The 25639-nt window shown below is 47.3% G+C and overlaps 1 protein-coding gene across 1 annotated transcript in view; it reads right to left on the bottom strand.

The window, feature by feature from the left end:
- LOC119390034 (E3 ubiquitin-protein ligase MIB2-like) overlaps positions 1 to 24242 on the bottom strand; it is a 29640-nt gene extending 5398 nt beyond the window's left edge. The window contains exons 1-6 of the mRNA XM_037657550.2: positions 24237 to 24242; positions 23394 to 23545; positions 14767 to 14929; positions 9444 to 9598; positions 4349 to 4475; positions 3408 to 3629 (exon numbers count right to left, since the gene is read on the bottom strand). Coding sequence (XP_037513478.2) covers positions 3408 to 3629; positions 4349 to 4475; positions 9444 to 9598; positions 14767 to 14929; positions 23394 to 23545; positions 24237 to 24242 — 825 coding nt within the window. The remainder of the gene's footprint in view (positions 1 to 3407; positions 3630 to 4348; positions 4476 to 9443; positions 9599 to 14766; positions 14930 to 23393; positions 23546 to 24236) is intronic.
- Between the last annotated feature and the right edge of the window lie 1397 nt (positions 24243 to 25639).

The raw sequence follows: 25639 nt of genomic DNA on the forward strand, positions 1-25639 counted from the left end.
ACTAGAGGCATAAATACTGAATTGATATTTCAAGCATTGCTACTTTTACTGCAATTACTTGCAGTGCCATGCGTGCTTCAATCCCTTTTAACTTCTCATGCCGTTCCATTTTATAAATAAGTGTATACATGGACTCCGTCCGAGGCAAAAGAAGTATCTTTTCAAAATTATCAACAAATTCCAAAGCTTCACTTTTCAAAATCATTATCAGCGTTTGAGGAAAACCGTACCGGAGGATTCCGAATTAATATTGATCGCCTGAGGTTGTTTAACGTAAGCCAGGATCTATAAGTGCGCTTGTGCTTCTGCATTTCGTCTTCATCGGTATGAGGCCGCCATTACAAGGATCGAGCCTGAGATTTGATACCGTGAACCCATAGGCTACAACAGCCAGTAGAAATCTGAACTTTTTTTGTAAGCAGCCTTCTTTCTATCTTCGAGTGTGCGCGATCTTTACTCCGTACGTCACAAGCAATTACACTGATGAATTGTTACATGTTTTGTCAACAAAAAAAAATGTGTTGCCATCATTGCCGCCATAGACCCCAACGGCATGCTTACATGCCTAGATGGAAGGACAGAAAAGTTAAAAAAATAAACACACGTATCAAATTTTAAAACCGGTTCTAATCTACCACTTTCATATCCTAACCACTACCGTCTTCGACAGACATATATCCTGATGTGTTAAGCATAGGCAGCTATGTATTATTTAGACACTCGGGTACATTGACGTAAAATGAAGAGCCGCGTGTTCCTTCAGTCGACTAGTGGTAACACTGTCACATCGGCACTGCAACGAAGAAGGCAAGGCGAGTAGTATCACAAGTCCTCTCACGCTAAAAACTAGGGGTGTGCGAATATCACATTTTTCGAATACGAATCGAACACGCATATCCACCTTCGAATATCGAATCGAATATCGAATATCAAAGGAAAATGCCTCCACAGTAACAATATTTTATTTAACATGTAGCTATTTGAAAAAAAAAACATTAACAGCCTGACTGGCAACACAACATACATTGCTACCTCCAGAACACAATGTCCAGGCTAGCACAATGCACATCACAACACAATTAAATATCACGGCACAATGAAAGTAATGACTAGATGTTATCATGAAGAAATATGAGTTGCTCCACATGATCAGGCAGCAGGCGCTCCCTTCCAACAGAGACAACACCCCCCCTCCCCCCCGCCCCCCTCCCACTGAAAAGGCACGCTCGCTTGGAAAAGAAGTGGCTGGTATAGGGAGGTACATGGGGCAAAGCTTTGCCAGACTGGGGTATCTGAAGGTGCCTACAGTCCACCACCAGTCACATGGGTCACTGTCTTTCTTCAGAAGTGGTCCCGCATAGTGAACGAGTGGTAGTGCGGCACGTTACGGCCGCATAATATTGAAAATGTATGGTTACATGATCGCCAACAGCGCTGCACGTCGGAGATGCACCAGCAATAAATCATCCGTATTTGGGCGCTTTAGCCTCGCATTCCCAGAGCATATGCTTAAGCGTAGCTGTGTCTGTCTGGCAGATCTTACAGATGCTGGTGTTATAGATCTCGGGGTATATTCGGTGATATAGCAGTGGATTAGGATAAGTGTTAGTTTGCAAATGTATTAATCCCGATGCTCTCTCGGCGAGGTGGGAAGCCGCTCTGCGCAGCTCCAAGCTCGCCGACCAACTCTGGGCAGTCCAGCAGGCCCGTGAAGCGGCGGAGAGGCAAGGCCTTGACGTCCCGACATGGGAGACCTGAGCCCGGGCCGTTAATCTGCCGGACAAACAATAAAGTTCTTCCATCCATCCATTGGGCGCTCGTCGCAGGCAGATATCGTGCCTCCGTGTACTTACGATGTTTATCGCTCCTCTCGGCAACGTTTTTAGCTGCAGTTGCAACCCGCACTAACGAAATCGGCGGGGAAAGCACAAAATTTCGCTCTCGCGGGAATTTCGTTGGCGCGAGAATGCGGCATAAAAGACATGGAATTTACAAAAAAAAACACATGTTATTTCCAAAAGTCAGTAAGTTTGCTTTGGCGGGCCTTACCATGCAGCAATTTCATGCCTCTCCATCGGGAATCTCGTATGCCACGGCACAAAGTTCGTGCTATGCACTGGTCAGTGACGGCGGCACTGCGCTGTCACCAGTACCGTCATCAAGTGCGCCTACAGGCGAACCTTCTTCCGGCTCCGCTGGATCAGCGCGGATCAGCGCAGAATCGTGGACAGCGAGCTGCACGCAACGCCGAATTTTTCGGTGATCTCCATTTTTTTTCTGCCCTTTTCCACCTCACTGATGATTGCAGCCTTATCTTCCAGCGTGAAGAACTTCCGCGTTTTCGATGGAGGCGGCATCTTCGCAGGCAGCGAAATCGGACGAAGCAATCGCAACACACAGTTCACGTTACACCAAGTGACCAAGCAAACGCTCCACAAATGGCAAACACACGCGACCATGTGCGCGCAAAGCCGACAAAGCCAAGCACAGAGCCAAGCCAATGAAAGAAACACCATGAGGAATGTGAATTTGGCTACGTAGTCCGCGATAACGAGCAAGTGTTTCGGCAAGCCATCATCATCATGATTGTCGCCAGCTTTATGTTTTTTTGCAAACAATGATGGCGTCTGCTACTCAAGTGCGCTGTAGCGATAGTTTTGCACAATTTAAGTGTAGCACGAATGCATTTCAGCAGTTTTCGAATGTAGTTAATGTTGCGAGAGTAGATTATTTGCGCACTCATGTTTCAGAAATTTCGTTAATGAGGGACTGCGGTATGAATATCTTTCATAGTCGTGAGTTACGAAATGCATTGACTCCTATGGGCGTTCGCCGGTGCTCCGAAAATATTTCGTTGCGGTGAGAATTTCGTTCCCTCAGGATTTCATTATCGCGGGTTTCGACTGTATACGAACGCAGCAGAAATGTGGAAGACGAGTTATATTATGCATGATAATCGAATCTCATATTCGAATTTTTCGAATATTCGAAGTTATCGAATATTCGAAACTTTTCGAATACAAGATTTTTGAATCGAATACGAATATTTCGAATGTAATATTCGACGAATATTTCGAATGTAATATTCGGCGAATATTCGAAACTTTCGATTATTCGCACACCCCTACTAAAAACACTACAGTGAACAAGATAAATACAGGAGAACGTGAGTGACACCAGGAGATGTCTTGTTGGTCATGGTCATAGCCATCGGGACCCTGAAAGAGAGGCTCCACGAACAGCAACCAGCAATCTCTGAGCCTTACTTTAATAAAGCTGATTCTCTCTTACTCGCCCTGCAGTCCATAGTGCGCTTATCATGTGCCTACTTGCAGAGTGCATCATAGGCCCGGCCACGAATAAGTGAGGCATGTGCTCAACAAGAAATAAATGTTGCCACTACGCACCGCTGACAAGTAGGGAGCATTCGAGGTACCCGACGATCGGAGTGCCGTCAGTTGGTACCTGCCTATGGCAAAGTGAAGCACGGTGTCTCCATCCTGGTCTTGTCGATTGACGTCAGCACCAGCCTCGACGAGGAGCTCGACAATATCCCAGTGGCCAAAGATCGCTGCCAACATAAGCGGCGTCTCTCCTTTAGATGCATGAGCGTTCATGTCGGATTCCCTCTGCAAAAAGGAAATGTGCGAAATTTTTGATGGGCAGTGACGATGTCAATAAATGTTCAGCACCACACATAAAACCGGTGCAATAAGTTGTCGAAGATTGTGCGCATTTCGCACGGGCATTGAATTGCTCCGCTAAATAGAAGGGCTTCCCGCGTCTTGCTCCACACACACACACACACACACACACACACACACACACACACACACACACACACACACACACACACACACACACACACACACACACACACACACACACACACACACACACACACACACACACACACACACACACACACACACACACAATTCCAGTGATTTGTCTCGAACATACTTGCTTTCCGTTCAATTCACCGTATTCAGCGAGGTAAAACGCAACAGCTAAGTCGGCAACGACTGCACCTTTTCTTATATAACATTTTCAATCTTGCCTCTTAAAAGCCTGCAGTCGCCTACTGCATGGGAGTAACAGCTGGAGAGATATTCAAAACTGGTGGTGTTTTCGCGAAAGCAACATTTCTGGCTCTCGATGGGAACCCGTTTAGCGCGATCATTTGGGTAAGCTTGGAAATGCTCGCTTTCCGGTTGAAAATTCCAGAGTACACTGACGTGCGTGTGGTCGCACGTGACGTACGGGTTTCAATCATCGCACCTTAAGGCAACGCGCACTACGATAGTGTGAATGCAAGTCCAATAATGGAAAGTACCAAGAACGTTACCTTCGCCAACAAGGTTTTCGCAACCCGGTAGTGTCCATTATTCGCCGCCAAGTGTAAAGCCGTGAAGCCGTCGTTTTTTGCTACGTTCAGCAAGTTGGGCCGCTTCGACAGGATTCTCTCTGCAATCCTGAAACGCAGAGAGAGTTTGTGTTGGAAATTTCCTCCAAACATATGTAAATTACCAGGTTAAAACACATCTGAGAAAATAAGGAAACTTTTTCCGAGGAGCTCGTTTATATGTTAGACACGGCCAAATGAATCGAACAGACAATTAGGCCAGGAATGCATAGAGGTCTTTAATTGTTGTCTTTAAATGTAGCGTACAAATTGTGACGTAAGTTCAGAGGAATTGAAGTAGACGACAAATTAATTTTCCCATCGGTGGGATCTGAACCCACATCTTCGAATTACGCGTACGATGCTCTATCACTTGAGCTACGACGGATGGATGTACTATACTAGACCATACTATACTATACTATACTGTAATACATGATATTAGAAGCGCTTGCGATGATGGTGAATGTTATGAAGATCCCTATTACAAAACCGCCGTTGTTCCTCTGCCACGCTGGAGTATTCTGCCTAAACTTTTCTACTTTGTTCAGAGTAAAGTAATATGGAAATATACATCGACACAACACATTGATCCCGCCTTCTGACTTTTTAACTAGTTGGGCAAACAGAAAGGACACCTTCAAAGAAAGATCACACATGTAATTAGCTTAATTGAAAGTTCGAAGGCTATTTTACGTCCAAGTGGGAAGCTTGGCCACAGAAGCTGAGCCTGGAGGACTTTTAAGAAATAATGAAAGTAATTATGGAGATGTGCGGAAGTAATACTTGGTTGGCAGAAAGTCACAACTAATCTAACAAACCATCGCCGTGACCATCCGCCATCTTGACGCTTCCTCTGGCGGTGTTACAAAACTCAGGTCTGTTGAATTGTTTGCAGTTCATATGGAGCCGCTTTCTCATAGCACATATACTAGAAGCGCTTACTTCTAGTACGTGCGTCGCCGTGGAACAATGCTGTTAAACCAAGCATCTATATGTAGTTAAGAATAAAAAAAGGAATATCTCAAATAAAGTCCCGCTGGCTCTCACGTTCTCACAGCAAATCTCCAAAGTTCCGTTTAACACGAGAAGTCTAGAAAGATATGCGAAATCATTCTGATGCATTTCTGTGTTTGTGAATGTGAATGAGTTTTTGGTAGCCTCGATACGGCGGCTCCCAGCAGCTGACGAGAGCCGAAACGTTCAACATTGCTCGTGCCTTGCATAACTTCGTCTTAAAGGGACCCTGAAGCGGTTTTGACGATTTTGTACGAACACATTGGGCCGGTAGAGCAAGTCCTAACGATAATTTACAGATTGATTTAAGCTGTGTGCGTAAACTCTGTAATTTATTACGAGGCTCTAAAGCTGCGAATCGCCACCGATCACATCGGCTCAGCCAAACGCGTTTTCAAACCGCCCACTTCCAGTACGCGTCGTATTGGAAGCGCGACGTCACGCAGGCGGCTGATCTGATTGGATATGTCCAGTACACGTCACTGAAGCTCCTGTGGGCAGCGAGCGTTGTCTGCCTGTGTTACGACGTACTCCGTGTTGACGTGAGCTGAGCGACAGTGTTTATCTCGAGGTTTCTTTTCTTGGACACAATGAATTGTCCTAACCGTGTTGTGTACCACATATCTAACAATTAATGACTTGTAAAGCTGCGACATCGTGCAATGTTTGTGAGGCATCTAGCGCTCATGAGAGCGCTGTGATCGCCGGCGATGCCAGCGTGTCTGTGAGTTGAGGGTGCAAGGCAGTGGTGAGAAGGAGGGTATAGATATAATTGTCCGTAGCGGCCTTGGCACGCAGTGTGTCACTAAATTTCTGGTGCGAATGATTTGGGGATGCTCTTGCCTAAACGCTGACAAAACTTCAAAAAACCGTTTCAGGGTCCCTTTAAGTGGTCTACACCAGTGCTGGGGCTACGGTTATAGTGACAACATATATATAACTTAAGCAATAGTACGAAATTACATTTGGCTATTACTGTACAAAAAATTTAAGCGCTTTGACGCGTTCGGTTGTTTGAGTAAGTTAATTAATGCTTTAATCGTTTCAAGGATTCGATATCTGCTAAAGAAGAGGTGCGCAAGTTGCTTGATGGCGCGCCGATCCGAATCAGTGGCATGGCAACCCACTGGCTCTGTTGCCATGATTTAGGGCTTGATACGCGATATCGACAACAAGACCCAATGTCGTGGTACATTGACTCGTATACTGTATTTACCATGTATTTTTTATGTTCTCGTGTTACGCTGACAACGTTGCCTGACGTTATTTACGCAACTCTGCATGTTGCACGCTCGACTCATTCAAGAGCTAGGGAATCTGACGCCTTACGTTTGCTTCACCATTTCCTTATATCGCATCAATAAAAATGGTCATACGATTATCTTCCAATGGATACCTGGACACTGTGGCTTAGCAGGCAACGAGCAAGCTGATGCTGCAGCAAAAGCCGCTGTGCCAAAGCCGCGGCTAAACTAAACCGAAGCCACGCCACTTTGTTACACATGATTCGACTGGGCGTCGCATTCACTCGACGCTACGCGCAACTTATCGGCCGTGCGGACAGCCTGAACTGTGAGCGCTGCCAAGTTGATGAGACTTTTAAACATCTATTGTGCGACTGCCCTCTGTACGTGTCCCAACGAAATGCACTCGCTTCAACGTTGGCCGGCATCGCTGTGGCAACGCTAAGTGACACTGGTACTTTGTCAGTTATGTGCGACCAGACAAGATCACCAACTGCTATCAGGGCTGTTATGGATTTTCTTAAAAGTACAGGACTGGACACCAGACTCTAGCGAAATTACTATGTTACGTGGTTCTTGTATATACGCATAACTTTTTCCTCTCGCCATTACCACCCCTCATCACTCCTTTTTTTTTTCCTTTCCCCCTGCGCAGAATAGCAGGCTAGAGCGCACCGGCTCAGGCTGACATCTCTGCCTTCTAATAAATTATCTCTCTCAATAAAAAAGCGTACAGGCTTGACACCTTTTGTATCTGCGACGGCCTTGAGCAAATGCGAGTGAACTGTCATATCGGCAGTCGGTTTAGAAATTCAGCGGTGGGAATTCCGGCGCCGCCAGACTTGTTTTATTTTATTCCGATGTCTGACAGATTAATTCACGAGGCCCCATGTTTTCAGATCTTCTATACACTAATTCACTTCTTCGCTATTCTTGCATCAGCAACAAAATGACCAGGGAGAGATTCTACCACCTACGTACTGGCTTCTTAAAGGGAATCTGGAAGACTTGTTGAGCATGGTCAAAAAACGCTGCCGGTCGGTAGTGGAGGTTCCTGAGAACACGTGAGCTAAACATTATAGCGCGGCACGTGGTCTGGAATTTACAAATAATTCTCAAATACGGCATAAGTCGCTTCCTCATCACTCGATAATTGATGTGATAAACCCGAATGATGGCGCCATAAACACAAAGTCATCGGCCAATAGCTGATTTGATAATCGTGAGCTGCATAGTTACCGCCGCCACCGCTGGATGCCACTACGTGCCCATGAGCACTCCCGATCACACTGAGAGTAAGCCGCGCGTTCGAAGAAAAAAAATTGGCCGCGCATCTGCGTGCTTCGCTGCAAATTCCGTCGAAAGACGATAGACGAGCGCTGCGTTAGAGTTACTGTGTATGCTACCTTTAGGTAGCAGAGTTGCGCATAGGTATGGCTAGCAACGACAGCTATGCGGCTAAGACGCGCTCGGTTTTTGCAGGCGACATGCCTACTGGGTCACCGATCGGCAAGACTGGCGTGTCGAAGATCGGTGACTAACTATACTGTGAATGACTAGTGTCGATCCAGTTCGCTACAGCGGCGCGATCGAGAAATACCAGAATTGACCCGATTGTCAGCTTCTCCGCAACGCTTGGTTGCTAGCGGCGTTTGGAAGACGGATGCGCAACTCTGCTACCTAAAGGTAGCATATACAGTAACTCTATGCTGCGTGAGATATGGGCGCCATCTCGGGAAACATGAGCTTGTGCAGAGCGTTTCTTTCCTCCGTGGCAGAGGGCGTTCGTCGCCGTGCATGGCGTCGCATTTTCAGCGTAGTCGGATTTTCAGCGCAGCTTAAGAAACTAGGGTCTTTTAATTACGTATCTATGTATCTTCTGTTAAAGTAACATACCACCTAATACCTAGTGATGTTGCGCCTCAGATATGCGTAATGTTTGCTTTTTGATCGACAATGCACACCAGTATGAATCTAGCCACCCACAAGCGTGCGCAGGGTTCCCCTTCAGGGGGGGCGAAGGTTCGTCGCAGCGCCCCCCTCCCTATTATGTCAATGTATGCGGCTACCTTTGCGCCCCTCTTCTCGCCCCCTCTACAATGTATAGGGCTGACTTTGCGCCCCCCCTTCTCGCCCCCTTGCCCCCCCCCCCCCCCTGCGCACGCCTATGTAGCCACCTGTTCAAGATGGCTGGGCGTTCGGAAAGTGGTTCGACTTTGGCAGGGTGGCTGAGTCGGGTGACAGACAGACAAACAGACAGACAGACCGAAATTTCTGCGTTTAAGTTCCCCGAGAAAGACTATCGTCATTAAGAAAGAAAAGATAGTGCTCAATGTCATAACACGTGCTGGCGGACGTTGGTAGCTTCTTGCTGCCATTTCATCCCTCCTCTGAGTAACTTTCAGCGCTCTCGCTGGTACGGGAGGGGAGAGAAAGCGCTTAAAGCTTGCGGCAAATCCCTGTTGCTCCTCTCGTACTTGACGAATCCTAGAATTTTTTTGCGGCAGTCGATTCGTGAGGCAATGAACTCCTTTAATGAAACGTTTCGATGACTACTTAAAAAAGTGTGGCAAGGCCCTTTTGAGCACGCCACTCTGTCTACTAAGTACGATGCCTGGCAAGGAGGCTAGAAAATGTCTCACGCCTAAGTGTACGTTCTGGACTACTTTAGAAGAATTTACAGATTGCCATGGCAACTACCCAGTCCTTAGAGCTAGGAGTGAGTAGTTAGTCAACAAGAACGTGAAAATCAATGAAAAAAAAAAGCAAATACTTGCTCGTGATTGCCTTTCAAGCAGGCATGGTGCAGGGAATTGAAACCCCGTTGATTCTTCAGTGACAAGTCCATAGCGCGGAAATCAATCAGGAGGCTGGCGACTTCCGTGTTCTCGACGGTGATGGCATCGTGTAGAGCCGTGTCTCCTACGGCGTCCTTACAGGGTAATCGAAGAACATATGTTAATGCGAGAGCATCACATGTGTCACTTTGCGACCCCGCCAGAAACGAGACACATCGATTACGTCATCTTCACGACTGTAGTACATGTGACTGCTCGAAAACCGAACGTTAAGAGTGAGTTTTCGAATACCGAACGGCGGCAGTCGATTGACTATATATGGCTCAAGTCCAGAGCAACGCTAAAGCAAGAGCGAGCGGCTGCGGGGAGAGCTCGGCGAGATATAGTGAGGGAACATTCTGGATGAGACGAGAGAACGGCATGGCCACACTGCACACGCCGCCCGAAACCGATGCAATCCCATTGGGAATCAGGCAATGAGTTCACATGTAGGTAAAATTGGGATGTGTGAGTTAATATGCACTCAATTTCTTGAGTGAATGGAACCGTTGAGGCTTGTGCTGTACGATATCTGTTTTACCTATCAAAGCCTTTAATCACAATATTCATTATGATCATAACTCATTACAGAAGACAACGTTGCTTACGAACCACGCGAGCTAGCTGCTATTGTGCCGTCCAGTAATGTCATTGTAAATACGGTGTAAATATATTACGTCGAACACCTTAGATGCCTCATCAAACCCGAAATTTGACCGTCGACATCTCCCACGCCCTGCGGCGTCGGGAACGAGTAATGCAAAAAATCATCATCACGTGATGACGTCAGCACATGACGTCACGATGTCATCACAGATCAACAAAATTTGTGACGTCATCTTGACGTCACAAATTTTGGCGTGACATCACGTCACGTGACGCAACCTCACATGATGCCCCGTCCCATGACATCGTAGCTTTGTCAAAGGTGGGCCGATCACTGAGGCAGTGCAAAGCCAAGTGAGGTACCTCCTATCTTGGAGGCAGTGCAAAACAACGCTAGGTGCACAAAGCTTTCGGAGGCTGGCAGGGCAGGATCAGTTCATCGAATGAGAAGAAAAAGAAGATGGCTTTCACCTTCGAGTCGTCTTGGGTGAATGCGTAATGGACCCTACAAATTTTTTTGCGTTCTCTTCTAAATTTGTGATATCTTAGTGGTGGTACGTGCTCTGTGTCCTTTTATGTATTTTTGATGTCTTAAAGAGACGAAACGCCATATAGGCTGCACTTGGCAGATATATGTTCGGTAACATGCGGACAAATTTTTTGGCCTGTGGTCAAAATATGGGCATTAAGAAATTGCTAATGCAATTGCTTCAGAGAAGCAAACTTGCTGGAAATTTGATACTGATTTGTAAAATCTCCGAAATATGTTGCTTTCTGGGAGAAATATTTAATGAAACTGAAGCAGTCTGGAGGTATTTACAGAGTTACATCAGTCGGGGACCACACTTCGTCTGAACCTAAACGAGAGTTGCTTATCGAGCGATTCTGCCTTTTTCGTCTGAGTTGCATGCGCCGACTCAGACGAAAACGGATGTCAATATATGCCAAACGACATCTGCATCTTGGTCTCGGAATACAGCCACAAACGGCGTGAACGAATAGCCCAAGGAGCAATTTTAACCAGTCAGGCCCACCTATCAAGACTCGGTCTGTCAACAGCAGCGGAGAAATCCTCTCTTTTTCTATTTCCTGGGCGACAACGAAAGGCCACGCGGTTGCAGTTAACCTTGGAAAGTCAGCCGATACGACAGGCTACGTTTCGTGGGAGTGATCTTGGACAACAGGCTATCATGGAGGAAAGCTGTGGACTTTCTCTCAGAAGCAGCAGTACAGCGACTTCAGGCCCTCAAGCGAGTTGTTGGTATGCGCTCGGGCAATCACCGAAAGTCTATGCTCGTATTGCATAGCGCACTATTGACCAGCCAGGTTCTTTACCAACTGCCAATTATGTGCCCATCCGAGACCCAATATGAACGATTAGAGGTTCTACAGCGCAAAGGCCTCCCTTTGTCTTTGGGAGTTTCGAAGGCATGCCTCAAACAAGAAGGTCGTACACGAGGCCCAGTCTCTACCGCTACGTCTTCTGGCATCCCAAGCTTTACTGACCCAACTTCTACGACTCAAGTGAGTCCTTCACTGAAAAAACCATCATCAGAAGACAAAACCAGGCACAGATCTCATCTCTCTGCGGCACTAAATACCCAAGATATCCTCGGTGTTAAAAGCCCCAAAAGAAGGCAACAAAGTGCCCGCCTTAGTTGATTGAAGACGTTATTTGCGACCTTAGTATACCTGGGCTGCAATCAAAGCGATCGACACCTTCTACTGCAGCGCGCTGCCTGATGCTCGAGCATTTGGGGGTTAACTACTCCATCTTCACGTATACACAGACGGTTCCGTCAGTATCGACAAAAACAGCTCTGCTGTGGCATATTGGATTCCATCTATCGGAGCTACATGGTCTGGTCGCTTGGACCACCCATTCTCTTTGACAGTTGCAGAGAGCGCCGCTGTTGCTGCTGCTCTTCGAGAACTGAAGAATGGACCCGCCCAACAAGCTGCTATTCTCTCGGACTATAGGCGATGCGCAAAGCGCCGACGACGCCATCTGCCGCCACGGCTCGGAAGCGCTGACGGGTCCCGGCGAGCAGTGTTCCCGCGAGCGTCTACGCGAGTGTACGGATGGATGTGTTTTCACCGTGATTTAACGACTCTGTCAGGCCTCAACGATGTCGAAAAATAACTGCTGCGTTGTCGGCTGCTCAAACACACAGAAAAAATCGCCAAGAACGCACTTCTACAGGTTTACCGTGCTATTTCATGAGCGAGAGCGACGGCGGCGGTGGATTGCGGCTGTACGACGTAAAAGCTAAGCAATCGCGCTTTGTTTACGGCAGTGTTAGAACGAGTACCGTGTTTTTTATTTCTCCATTTATGTCGCTACGTCTTCAGCGAACGCTACTACGTTTACACTTGGTCGCCTCGCCTGCACTGTCGACGCTAGAATTCACATGAGGTTGTTATTACTGATAAGACGCGATATCTAGGCTCTCTTGAAAAACGAATGGCGGGAAGCGCAATGCGAGATAATGTAGGGCAGGTGACGGCTCCTTTACAAAAGCGCCGGGGAATCACACGTGTGCTGTACGAAATCGGCTGCATTCTACCTATTGATGGCACTGGAATGCGATCATCGGTGCAGAATGTTCGCTGTGCGCTTCTGCACTGATGACGACAACCTTATCGTTTACTTTTTCACAAGTTTATCGTGCTGGTTTCAAAGTTTTACCAACGCTGACCCTTCGCGTGGCCGACCCTGTGAAATCTATACGCCGGTGCGACAGCGCGTGCACCCTCAAAATCTATTATATAAACACATGGCACGTAAACGAAGCTACTGTGTAGAGAAAAAACGTTGGTTCACGCGTCAACGCATGCAGGCGTTAGTGATCGGGACGTTATAGAGAAAGCGGTGTACTTACGATGAGCTACACTTCGTAGGGAAGCTTGTTGACGCTTGTCTGTGGCAAACACTTGGCGCGTATGGTGACATTGTAGTCCCACACAGCTGTGACATCGGACACATGTCCACTATTATAAAGTGCGGCTCCTTTGCTTACACAATCGCCGCAAAAGTAATTATCTGGGACGCGCACAAGCGGCTAATCGCACGTGCGCAAATGAGGCGTCTGCTACGCGACCCGCCAGCGGTTCCAACGGCAGCCGCTTCGCGGCTTTCGTGGCGCCCTTATAGGCGCTGCGCATCGCGAATAAGTCGGCAATCCAACAACTTTCTCGAGAAGCTCCCACAAACAAGTTCTGCCGCCAGTCGCTAGCATCACAGAAACACGCTACCATAAAAGGCATCAGGATAGCTTTCCAGTGAATACCTTCACATGTTGGTGTCAGCGGCAACGAAAGAGCAGATACCCTAGCCAACGGAGCACTGTCAAGACAACTGACAGTCAGAGCTCCTAGTAATCAGCAAGTACCAAGAGAGACAATTCAATGCCATTTTCGGTCTTTATGGAATTCGTCCCATCAGCCCTGTGTCATAAGAGGACTTAGTGCGGCCGAGCCAACCCTTCTGTATAGAGTAAGAACGCGATCGGCCTACACTCCTGCATGGTTGTTTAAAGCAAGGGGCGCTCCTTCCCCGTTGAGCACTGAGTGCAATGAACCTGGGGATATACATCACTACATCTGGTGCTGTAAGCGCTTTTGCGCCGAAAGGGAGAGAGTGATGGACCACTATGAAGAAAAGAGGGTTTCCCCACGGATGCTGTGAAGACCTTGGGCCAAACAACGAAATGTCCCTTTCCTCAGTAAGGAAGCCTTCATTTCGGTGAGGCCGCCTTATGTCACTCTGAAAGCTTCCTCACTGAGGAGCCCTCGGTGAAGGCTTCCTTGGCGCTTCCTCAGCTTAAGGTTGCTTTGGGGCTACCTCCGTGTGCCCTTAGGTCCGCTCCTGGCCCTGAACGAGCGCTTCACCTCACAGCTAGCCCACGTGATGCTTGTTTCCGAGGCAACTCTCCGCCCCCCCCCCCCCCCCCCCCCCACCTCTGCAGGGAGACGCGAGCGTGCGCGCACTGACAGCGTTTAAAGAGGCGGGCGTTTCAGTGTTGCTAGAACGCACCCCGTTTTGCGCTCGACTACGGTGGCTTTTCATATTTAGTAATCGCAGTTGGAAGAAAGCTTACACGCGTCTCTATATTAACACTTCAATTTGGAAGTGATGTGGTGACCCAACATTTTTTTTTTTCAGAATAAACGCTTGTGAGCAAAGCTTATATTCGATAATCTCGAACGCAGGAGCGCGGCAACCATTCCTCCTTCGAGGACGGGTGAAGGGAGCTTTCAGAGTATGGTTGCTTCCTCCGTCGGTACTTGGCTGTAAGGAGGCCTCACGTAAGGTGAGGACGCGGTCGAAGGAAAGGAACGTTTCGTTGTTTGGCCCCTTGTGTTTCTGGCAGATGTGCAGATGGTTTGCAAGGAAGTGGCCACTATACTTTTACGTTTTCTACGAGAGGCAGGTTTAAGTGATGTATGGTGAGATATGCTACATGGCAAGAGTCGCTCAGGCGGAGCAATTGCCGGCCAGGTCTGCCACGCTAACCCCGCCTGTGGCAACATCATCACCATCAACACCACCATCTGCCTTTTTCGTGTCACTGGGCACAAACTAACACCCGGAATTGGCTTAAGATACCGCCATACTATTAGGAAGCAGTTTGCACATGCCGGAAACAAGACATACCTGCAAGTTTACGTTGATCCTACGTGAATAGGAGAGCAAGGTCCGAACGCAGTCCGCGTGCTCTTTTGAAGCAGCAACATGTAGAGGAGTCCGGTTCTTCTCATTCACAGCATTCAAGTCCGCTCTAGCTCTCACAAGAAGGCGTATGACACCGGGCTCGTTCCTGCAAAATGCACACAGATTTTGTTTTCGTTAACCTTCATGCGCTGCCACTTCTCTAGATGACCTCTAAGTCATTCAGCCCTGTAGGAAAAGTAGACAGGGCAATGATATAACGAAACACTTCAGTTTATTGATTAAAGAATTAAAGCGGGACCTTAGTTTCTACGAAACTGCGTGCGGCACATGGACAAACAAGTGAACATGGTCACTGCCGGTCAATACAGGGAAGAACGCTAGCATATCTTAAGAAAATACCACAGTTGTCCTGTGCAAGAAGTTACTTATGACAGCGCATGTAAGGTGGTTGTTACTGTATACCTCACAAAAGGGATGCGTTATAGGACACTGAACATGTTTAGCAACGAATTATTAAAGGCACACTTAAGCGCAACACTAAATCAATTTCAACTTGTAAAGTGTTGCTTTAAATTTCTCCATTCACTTCAGTAGAATAGGTAAGGACCCAAGCTTGAGCGGTGACGATTTTGATGACCCGGATTTCAAACCATATTCTCGCCCTTTGGCAGTCTTGTGTAACTAAAGTTCTCAAAACATGCTGTGTAAAGTTGAAAAAAATCCGTAAACAGGGGGTGGGTGCTCGAACCGACGTTTCGACAAGTGGACTTGTCTTCAAGGTTGGAACTGATTTTCACGTAAATCAGTTCCAGCCTTGAAGAAGACAAGTCCACTTGTCGAAACGTCGGCTCGAGCGCGCACCCCCTGTTTAAGGATTCTTTCATCGCCGCTTCCATCTTCCACTTCCTGCTGTGTAAAGTTGTAGCTTCCTTTAGAATGCAACATAGTGCTTCTTTTTATATTTCCACTGCTTAACTGCTGCACATGCTCTCAGAATTCGTTTTGTCAAGGCGAGCTGGTCCTGAAACCTCACGAAGAGGTAGCCGACGATTGACAATTGTTGCGTGCTGTCTGAACACGGAGATGCACACGTAGTACACTATACGAAAGCGAGTTGTCAGTTCGCGCTCGCGTTGTGTACTACGTACGTGTCTGTTTTTACAGCAAAAGAAGTTATGAGCTCACAACAACGGCCGTTTTTTGGCGCCGTAGTTGTCTGCCGCCGCCGCCACCGGTGTCCGTAATCGCTATCGCGCGAAATAAAAAAAAAATCAAAATAAGAAATAATTTTCAGGATGGAACGGGGTTCCAACCTGGGCCCTCTGCATGGTAGCCCAGAATTCTACCTCAGAGCCATGCTGGTGCTTCAAGGTGCTTTGCAAAAAGACCCTATAGGCTCCCCAAGCATGGCTTAGTGGCGCTGCTGCTCTCGACAGGCAGCGCCATCTCTGGCATAAAAATACAATCTGGGTGCAACCAACACGCGTTTTCCTTCTCTCCAACGCGCTGCCGCTCGCTTCCGTGTACGTGCAGAGCTCTCGTGGAGCACTTGCGGCGCCTCACAATGTACCGCTTGCAGTGCGGCTTCAAAAGGATCTTCAAGCTTGACTGGCACTTCCGTAAAGTGAACTTGATAAAAGGACAAAGGCTCGTCAATCACGTTTACGGTGAAGAGCAGACGATCGACGACAACGACGCCCGACTCAAAGCGAAATGCATTTCCCAAGTCGCGATTACACCGTATAGGACGTATACCTCGAGGTAAGTCTCATTCTGTCATGTTAAAGATGAATAATGGTCCACATGCACTCCGAAATGATATCGATAATCGGCGTTGTGGACTACAAATCATATGATTGTTGTTTTGATATGGCATGCTTACAGTAGCAGCCGTGTACTTTCGTGAACAAACGTTTGCGGCGTGCGAAAAAATGAAATTATACGGCCATGGCACTGTTTCCTGAGAAGGTTGGAGTCCAGTCCTCCGTGCCGCGGGAGAATCACCCGCCGATTAAGACGCGAGGCAGCTAGCTGAGCTTTAACCACTTTGAAGCAAAATGAACTGTTCGCCTCGTTTTTTCGGCTCTCGCGTCATGCTTGCACTTTCTTTTTATGAGGATATCGACTTGACAGGCGTATAAAACCTGCTGCGCGAACGCGCCTAGAAAATCGTACAAAGTCAGAGGGTGGTTTCTTCAAGGTTGCAATTGCAAAGCATGTATTAAGTTCCAGTTATATTTAGTGGCTTAAATATATATCACCCTAATAAAGTGAAAAAAAAACAAAACAAAGTAAACCTGCAGAACGATGTCAAAGCTTGCTGAAAATGCACAGACGTCCGTTCCGGCGTGGTAAATCAGCCTTCCCGACGCGTGAATTGCAGGCGCCGAACTTCTGACAATGTGCCGAGTTCAGTTGAATTCAACGAACTGCGCAACGCTAACGGTATAACACGAGTGTGAATGTTCAACAACGATGGGTAGGTCTCACGAACACGGGGAATCAAGACACAAAGTTGTTTCACCTACAACCGTAACTGGACTTTCACAATGCTAGAAGACAGCGAGTAACCATTGCTGTAGTCGCTGCGTACATGCGCCGCGTTACGTACCGATTCAGGTAGTCGAAACGAACGAAAGCGATGAACTCAGACAGCCAAAATAGAAGGTGAGACAGCGCTGTCAGCTATCGGCGCTTGCCCCCTTTATTTCTCGTGCGACAGGCCCGGGAACCGATACAGTTTCGCACGTGAATCGCGTGCCTTGGTGTTGTCTGCACTGTTGTGCAGGCTACGACACCGCGATACTTCGGACCTCGCTTGCGCTTCCGCGGGGTCGCTTCTGCTAACGTGGAAATGCAGCTTCGCACAGCAAGCCTCTCGGTTCAGCGTGCCAAGCTTTCGGCACGGCGCCCCAGTTCCCCGCACCGACTGAGCAGCGCGCGCGCGCGTGTTCCCGCTGCCGACAAACAGGTTGAGTCGGCTGCGCTTGCACCCAGTTGCGCCAGAGCTTCTCTCCAGAGCCGCAGCGCGGCGCTGTCGTCTCGCCGCAAACTTGAGCTAGTCTTCATGTCGCGAAGAGAGAGAGAGAGAGATAATAAAACGAGAGAAAGGCAGGGAGGTTAACCAGAATCGTAGCATCCGGTTTGCTACCCTACATTAAGGGGATGGGGAAAGGGAAAGAAAGATGGAATGACTGGCCTTCCAGCGGTCGGGCCATTCTTGCTTCCTTTCATGGCTCGGTTCATGTCACGAAGGAACCACATGAACATATATAATATAGCATGGTAGAAGAGCAAAGTTACAACCAGGTGTCACACAAGGCGAATTTTGTAACCAGGCGTCACACAATGCCAATTGAGCAACTAGTGGGTTGTTGATTGCTTCCAACACATTACAAAGGGCTCTGCCATAATTCTTCATCGTCAACAGGCACGGCATCAACAAATGTCTTACAGGTGTTTAGCGGGTACCATGTTTGTCTGCATAATGACGAACAATGGCATAGTGGCTGCTTCCCTACTTAAAAAAAATATGATGATTTATAGCGTAGTGGGTTCTTCGCAAGTGCACTTCTATTGGTTGCCAAAGGACCCATAAGGCCCCCATGATCCATTTCCTCAGGGTCTCAATGAAGTTCTTTCCCTCTCTCTCTGTATTTCTCACATCAAGGTATGTTATATAGCGTTGTGGGAGTGTAAAATAACGACCGGGCGTCACACAATGCGGATTGCGTAACTAATGGGTCATTTAATGCTTCCAACTAGGGGTGTGCGAATATTAGAAAATTTCGACTATTCGTCGAATATTACATTCGAAATATTCGTATTCGATTCGAAAATCGTGTATTCGAAAAGTTCGAATATTCGATAACTTCGAATATTCGAAAAATTCGAATATGCAATTCGATTATCATGCAAAAAATAACTTGTCTTCCACATTTATGGTGCGTTCGTATCGCTAAAAACGTTGCCGAGAGGGGCGATAAACATCGTAAGTACACGGAGGCACGATATCTGCCTGCGACGAGCGCCCCAATACGTATGATTTATTGCTGGTGCATCTCCGACGTGCAGCGCTGTTGGCGATCATGTAACCGCACATTTTGAATATTGTGCGGCCGTAACGTGCCACACTACCACTCGTTCACTATGCGGAACCACTTCTGAAGAAAGACAGTGACCCACGTGACTGGTGGCGGACTGTAGGCACCTTCAGATACCCCAGTCTGGCAAAGCTTTGCCCCATGTAACTCCCTATACCAGCCACTTCTGTTCCAAGCGAGCGTGGCTTTTCAGCGGTAGGGGGGGGGTGGCTCTGTTAGAAGGGAGCGCCTGCTGCCTGATCATCTGGAGCAACTCATATTTCTTCATGATAACATCTAGTCATTACTTTCATTGTGCCGTGATATTTGCTTGTCTTGTGATGTGCATTGTGCTAGCCTGGACATTGTGTTCTGGAGATAGCAGTGTATGTTGTGTTACCAGTCAGGCTGTTAATGTTTTTTTTTTTTTCAAATAGCTACATGGTAAGTAAAATATTGTTACTGTGGAGGCATTTTCCTTTGATATTCGATATTCGATTCGATATTCGAGGGTGGATGTTCGTATTCGATTCGTATTCGAAAAATTTGATATTCGCACACCCCTACTTCCAACCCATTACAAAGGGCTGAGCCATAATTCATCATCGTCATCAGCCATCGCGTCAACAAAGTGCACATAATGCCTTACAGATGTGTAGTTGGTACGTCGCTTCTCCGCAGAGTGACGAATAATGGCGTAGTGGGTGCTTCCCAACTTCACAAAAATTATGATTTATGGCGTAGTGGGTACCTTGCTAGTGTACTTGTATTAGTAGCCCCAAGATAGTTTATAACGGGCTCTAGAAAATGCCGCTCTTCTAGCTTTTCTACACGCTTCACAATTACCAGCACCGGACGAACCAATTACCGTGGTTACCGATTCACAAACTGCCTGTCGGAACATAGCGAAAGGAATGGTCACACCCTACACACACCGTATCCTGACATCAATACACCCCACTTTGTTACACAGGGTGCGTATCGTCTGGACACCTGGACACGCCTCTCTCCATGGCAATGAACGCGCTAATGCGGTAGCTTGAGAGCTCACAAACCGGGCGCCATCGGAAGAGCTGTCCAACCCAGACGATGCACCAACAGCACCACTCAACTACACTGAAACGCTACAACACTACCGACAAAGCCGCATGTACTTCCCACCACCACACAAATCACTCAACCGAGAAGACGCTGTTGCCTGGCGGCAGCTTCAGACTAATTCATTCCCCTGCCTTTACATCCTTCATCTCTTCCACCCCACACAATATCCCTCATACTGTCCCTATTGTGGAGCGAAGCCCACGGTGTATCACTGCACCTGGGAATGCCCACAACCACCGGGCTGCCGCCCTATTCCTTCACCCTCACAATCCTCTTGGGAGACTGCGCTGACCAGCTCAGAGCCGCAGGAGCAGCGTCGGCTGATCCAGCGGGCACGTTGTGTGGCGCGAGCCAATGGGGCCCTGAACTAAGGGCTCCACCCAACGAGGATAATCCTTGAGGCCTTCACAAATAAAAGTTTTCTCTCTCTCTCTAGCTTTCGCTGTGACTGTGCTGCGCTTCACGCGAAGGCCTGGCGTTTTTTTTTTTTTTAAATGCGAAGCATTTCTTAGCGAACCTCTGGCACTTTGAGCGTTTCTATCTACGTATCTATCTATCTATCTATCTAGCCGCCTACGTCTGGGTGCTCTCGTGATCGCCTCTTTAACTTTGTGTAGACCAAAATTAGCCTGGGAGGGTAAGAGGACTTGACGAATATGACTGTGTGGTCATGACATGGATAACGTGAAAATCCTGGCGCGTGCGTCGTCAAACCCTTTCCTCCAGACACGTGTGGCACATACCCGTTTACTACGGGCCGCGGTGCACGGGTATTTGCCACAGGTGATTGACAGTTTATATCTACCCAGGAACAGCGAGAACAGACATAAGTAATTTAAATTCGAGAGCGTTAAGAAAAACCGACATCGGCAGCGTTGACCCGACGAATAGAAAGAAGAAAAATCAGGATCCAAGCAGGAATCGAACCCAAGCATTCTGCGTGTCAATCAGGTATTCTACCACTAAGCCACGCCAGGTCTACAAACTGGTTTGGAAAACCAGCCTATGTAGGCGTAATGTCGGTGCAACGTCAGTTGTGGTTGTGGTGCTGGGTATCTAATTTTACAAGAAAGCAATAAACACTACATATGTACTCCCTAAGATACAGGCGTCATATAAGATTAACGTCCGTAATTCTAGTGTTGGCTCCGCTTTTATAGCAGTCTAATAAGCATTACACTTGTATTCCTATCATTCAGCAAGCTATATTGAGGCATTGCTCGACCCCGGAGGAATACATTAAAGGGGCCCTGCAACACCTTTCTTAGTTATATTGGAATAGTCTCATTATTGACGTATGACTCTTCACGAGTCATATGCTGCAAAAATTTTTCGAATCCGTCAAGTCTAAGTGGTGTTACCAAATTATAGAGATCACGTTCCGCAGCTTTCTCCCTCAACTCAACGCCGCGAGCGCGCGGAGAGCTAGGCAGCGACAGGCAGCGACTCGAGGGAGGGAGCGCAAACGAGCGAGGCTCCGCCCAAGAGCGCCGGCGGAAATTTTTTCTTCATTTTTTTTCTCTCTGACGTCTGGGCGCAACCACGTGGTCTGTGCCGCCACTTCCGGTCGGCTTGCGTCGTTCTCGTCGAGCGGAGCCGATGTGTATCGCGCGTGCTTGAAAACTGAGCGTCGGTTTGGTAATGTTGGGTGTGCACCTCGAACGCCGTAGTGTTTTCATCGCTCTGCCAACCATGGAAGCAAACCTGCGCGCTCGTTTGGAACGAATGACAGCTGAGATCGGTTTCGGCCCATACTCCGATACACCGCCTCGTAAGACGGCACTGGCAGACGACCCCGAAGCGCCGCCATTACCGGACGCCAGCATTGTTATCGGAGACATGCTGCACGGCTGCCTCGGTCGGTCGTGAGAACGTGCCGACGATGCAGTTCCCAGCTGACGAGGCAACACTCGAACGGCTGCCACTCTCAACGGCAACCGGCAATGGTCAAAAGCACAGAAATATTCACGTTTTCGGCACTGCGCATGGCGAAGAAAACGGAACCACGCAACTACGAGCAGACGAGCTGTCGGTGAGACCGGAAGTGCTAATATTAATGTTTGTTCGGTGTTTTTAACGCGATAACAGAATATAAACATACATATTATCTACTTATTGAACTCAAAATTAACAACGAATGTAATAATGAGGGTGTTATCGTGATTATAACATCAGCCAATGGTGGAACTGCCGACAATCGCGTCATATTTTGCGGACTAATACATCATTTGTCGAGAGAAGAGGGAGCGATTTTCAGCTGACTTTGAGAATTTATTGTAAATTCCAGGCCGTGCGCATCGCTATAATATTTGGCTCGCGTGTTCTCGGGAGCCTCGACTACCGATCGGCAGCGCTTTTTGAGCATGCTCGAAAAGTGTTGCAGGGCCCCTTTAACGAAAGTTACGTATGATATTCACATCATCGCAGCGTAAAGTGCACTTAGTCCGCCAGAACGACGCAGTGTCCTCTTCATTTCTTACGAGGCTGGGCGATGGCCTCATGCTGACCGAGGATGATGACAGATTGATTGACAGCCGCTTTGTAGACTAGGCTACGTAGGTCACATACGCCCAGGTAGCCTACGAATATGACAAGCGCCATCCAGTGATGTTGGTCTACGTAGCCCTATCCAGGCCTACCAGCCTCAACGGCCTAAACCTCACCAACGCGATGGGTGACTTCAGATTCCGACATCTCGCCGGCTCTATATACAGACAATTTGTCGACGAAATGACCGAGGCATCCACGATTTCTAACAGCTCTACTATAACAAGTCATGACCAGCGTCTAGTGCTCACTGATCACGGTGATGATGACTTTGTTCAAGAACTGTTAGTGAACCCCTTCCACACATGCACACGGGTTGGTGAAACGTGCGTGCTTTCTGCACGATAACGGACAATTATAAGAACTAAATATCAGCTTACCGCTTCTGGTGTTGTAATACCCACGTTTCCCTTGGCAGCGTTACCTAACTTTAAACAACTGGTTTGTAACACTATGCGGCTCTTCAGCATACATGTGTGCGTATAAAATGTATACAAATCTTTAGCATAATTTCGTAACGTTTCGCTCAGTAAAAAAAATTACGCCACAGTCACCTTCCCGCCGCATGCTTCACATATTATCGACTTCCACGGTACGTGGAATTTTCGTTTTTGTTTTTTCCATCTTTCTTCGTGTTCAGACAGCGCGTGACAATTGCCAACTATGCACAGCCAACTAGCCCCTACTCTGGCCCTTCGAAGCGGTAGCTGGCCATATGTGGCTTTTGTATATGTTCTCGTTCGCTAACGCTGTCCTTAATTCAAGTTCGGCTGTTCCGTTATTGCATTAGCGTTACTCAATTTACTAAAGCTAAATTTATACTCTTGTATATGGCGCCTTTGGGCGCTGATCGCAATCTATTACAAACTTCCCACTCACCCGTACGCGCAGTAATGCAGAGGCGTGTCGCCATCTTTGTCTTTCACATTAACGTCATTTCCGGCATCGATCAATGTCTTTACCAGTTCTTCATCTCCATGGTAACACGCTGTGTGCAAGGGCGATTCCTGGAGGCTACCTCTTCGTGCCCTCTGTAAAGTGCAAGATGTTCAGAAATTAACACTACCTGCAACTTCTTTCTGAAGTAAATGAATGTGAAAACATCGGTTAACGGTAGTACCGCAATCACCATGAAAGGAAAACGTGCATACTGACGTATGCCTTGCGAAAGTTCAGTGATGTTAGTAAAGGTGTGCGAGTAAATGCCTTTGCGACGTTGTCCGGAATATCGCAAATGCGGGAGATCGCCTGAGTAAACGTTTTGAGTGAATTGAAGGAGTGAACGAATGCGCGCATGACAAAGGTTTCCACTGTGACATAAATGAGTGATACCAATTGTCACATATTTCTTCTATTCCTGTTAAGCAGGCATTAATTTCTTTAATCATTAGAAGAGATGGTCAAGTCTACTCAAACATGCCATGGCATTCCCCTAAGAATTTTTTGAACTGTGAGAGGAACGCTTTTGGTACATTTTTAACTGGACGCCAATGTATTTAGTAGCATACGTTAGGGCAAGTAACTGCGAAGGCGTGCAAATCAGGATTTCTGTTAACAAAGGTGTCACTGCAACGCTTTCTTCAGCTTTACTTTCACAATTACATGCATCTTAAGGTTGTCCACCTTGAACATAAGTTATTCTATTTAACGAAAGGGCGTGGCAGGATAGCTTGTTCCTACTGGCCTGGCTTGTTTTTTTTTTTTAGTAGAACGGTAACCAACCTGCATAAGCTCACCGAGTCCTTCGATCGCTTGCCGTAAGTCTTCAATGCCACTGGTCAGAACATCCCTGTCATCGCCAGAAGACCGTGAACTGGAGCTGTCTGAAAAGCAAAAGAAAAGTCTAGGCAAGACATGTCTTGGTTGGCACATTTGTATACAAAAGAAGGCAGTTTGCATAGTAACAATTGCGGTCGTTTTGTCAAAATGCCAACCAACGTGTTCTCTTTGTGGCCCGCCACAACAGCAATCGAGCACTGAGATGTTGTTTTTTTTCGCGTATTGGGGAAGCGTGTGAAGAAATGGTTGAACACCACTACTGAACCTATGCTCGAAAGCACGGTGCAGCGTTTTATAACCGTTGCATTTCTGAACTCGTGCATCGGCTTCTTCGCACTTTTGCGTGATCGTGAATTGTCACGATCACGCAAACAGGTATACGCGGACAAGCACTACCTGAGTAGTTCTCCTTGTTGTTTGCCCTTTGTGCATTTCACTCAGCGCAACCACATTAGAATACCGTACCAACTATCCCAAGCTGAAGCTTTGCGGAGTGTGATGGTTGCTTTAATTCGCTTCAACAGTGAAACTCACTGCGCGTTTCCGGAGCACGTACAGTTATTCTCGCATGATTCTTAGACGAACGCCTACGTGATGGCGATGGCTCGATGGTGACAGTACCATTCACCTTCGTGGTCACACATATTCCGCGCCCATTCTCAAGTGCTGTCATGGTATCAAGGATAAACGCTCGCTTACCACGCTGCAAGCATTGGCTCAATTCGTCATATAAGGACTACTTCTTCTTTTGTTACTTCTTTGTATGTGCTCATTGTATCCGGTCACAACAGCCAGCCAGACTAGAGGCAAGGTGGGTAGTGATAGCCAACGAAATGCTCTCGCACTCAAAAACATAGACGCCCTGCTTGCGCTAATGTGCTCCATTTAGTGCTTACTTTACATCATGTTCACATTACTTTACGCGTCCTTATCTTATGGTCACAAGCTAAAAAGCGCCGATTTAAAATAAATTGTCCTATTTCCTCTTCGCTGTCCTGTACATCTTTTGTTGCACATTACATTGGACCAGCGACTAGTCTATCCGTCGAAATAAAGTTGCATTGATTGATTGATTGATTGATTGATTGATTGATGATTGATTGATTGATTGATTGATTGATTGATTGATTGATTGATTGATTGATTGATTGATTGATTGATTGATTGGTCGTGCCAACAAACCCGCATCGCAATATTTGTCAATAGCAGTAAATCCTGCAAAAGAAGCTGCTAGGGTTAACTCAGCTTTCCTGACTGTTGGCGAAATGTCCACTCCATAAGACATTACCTGGTCTGTCTATAGGCGAGTTGGGAGCGGCTTCCAGGCAGAGAGGGTTGAAAAGCCA

Source organism: Rhipicephalus sanguineus, chromosome 4 (assembly GCF_013339695.2).
Source record: "Rhipicephalus sanguineus isolate Rsan-2018 chromosome 4, BIME_Rsan_1.4, whole genome shotgun sequence".
NCBI classification, from domain to species: Eukaryota; Metazoa; Arthropoda; class Arachnida; order Ixodida; family Ixodidae; genus Rhipicephalus; species Rhipicephalus sanguineus.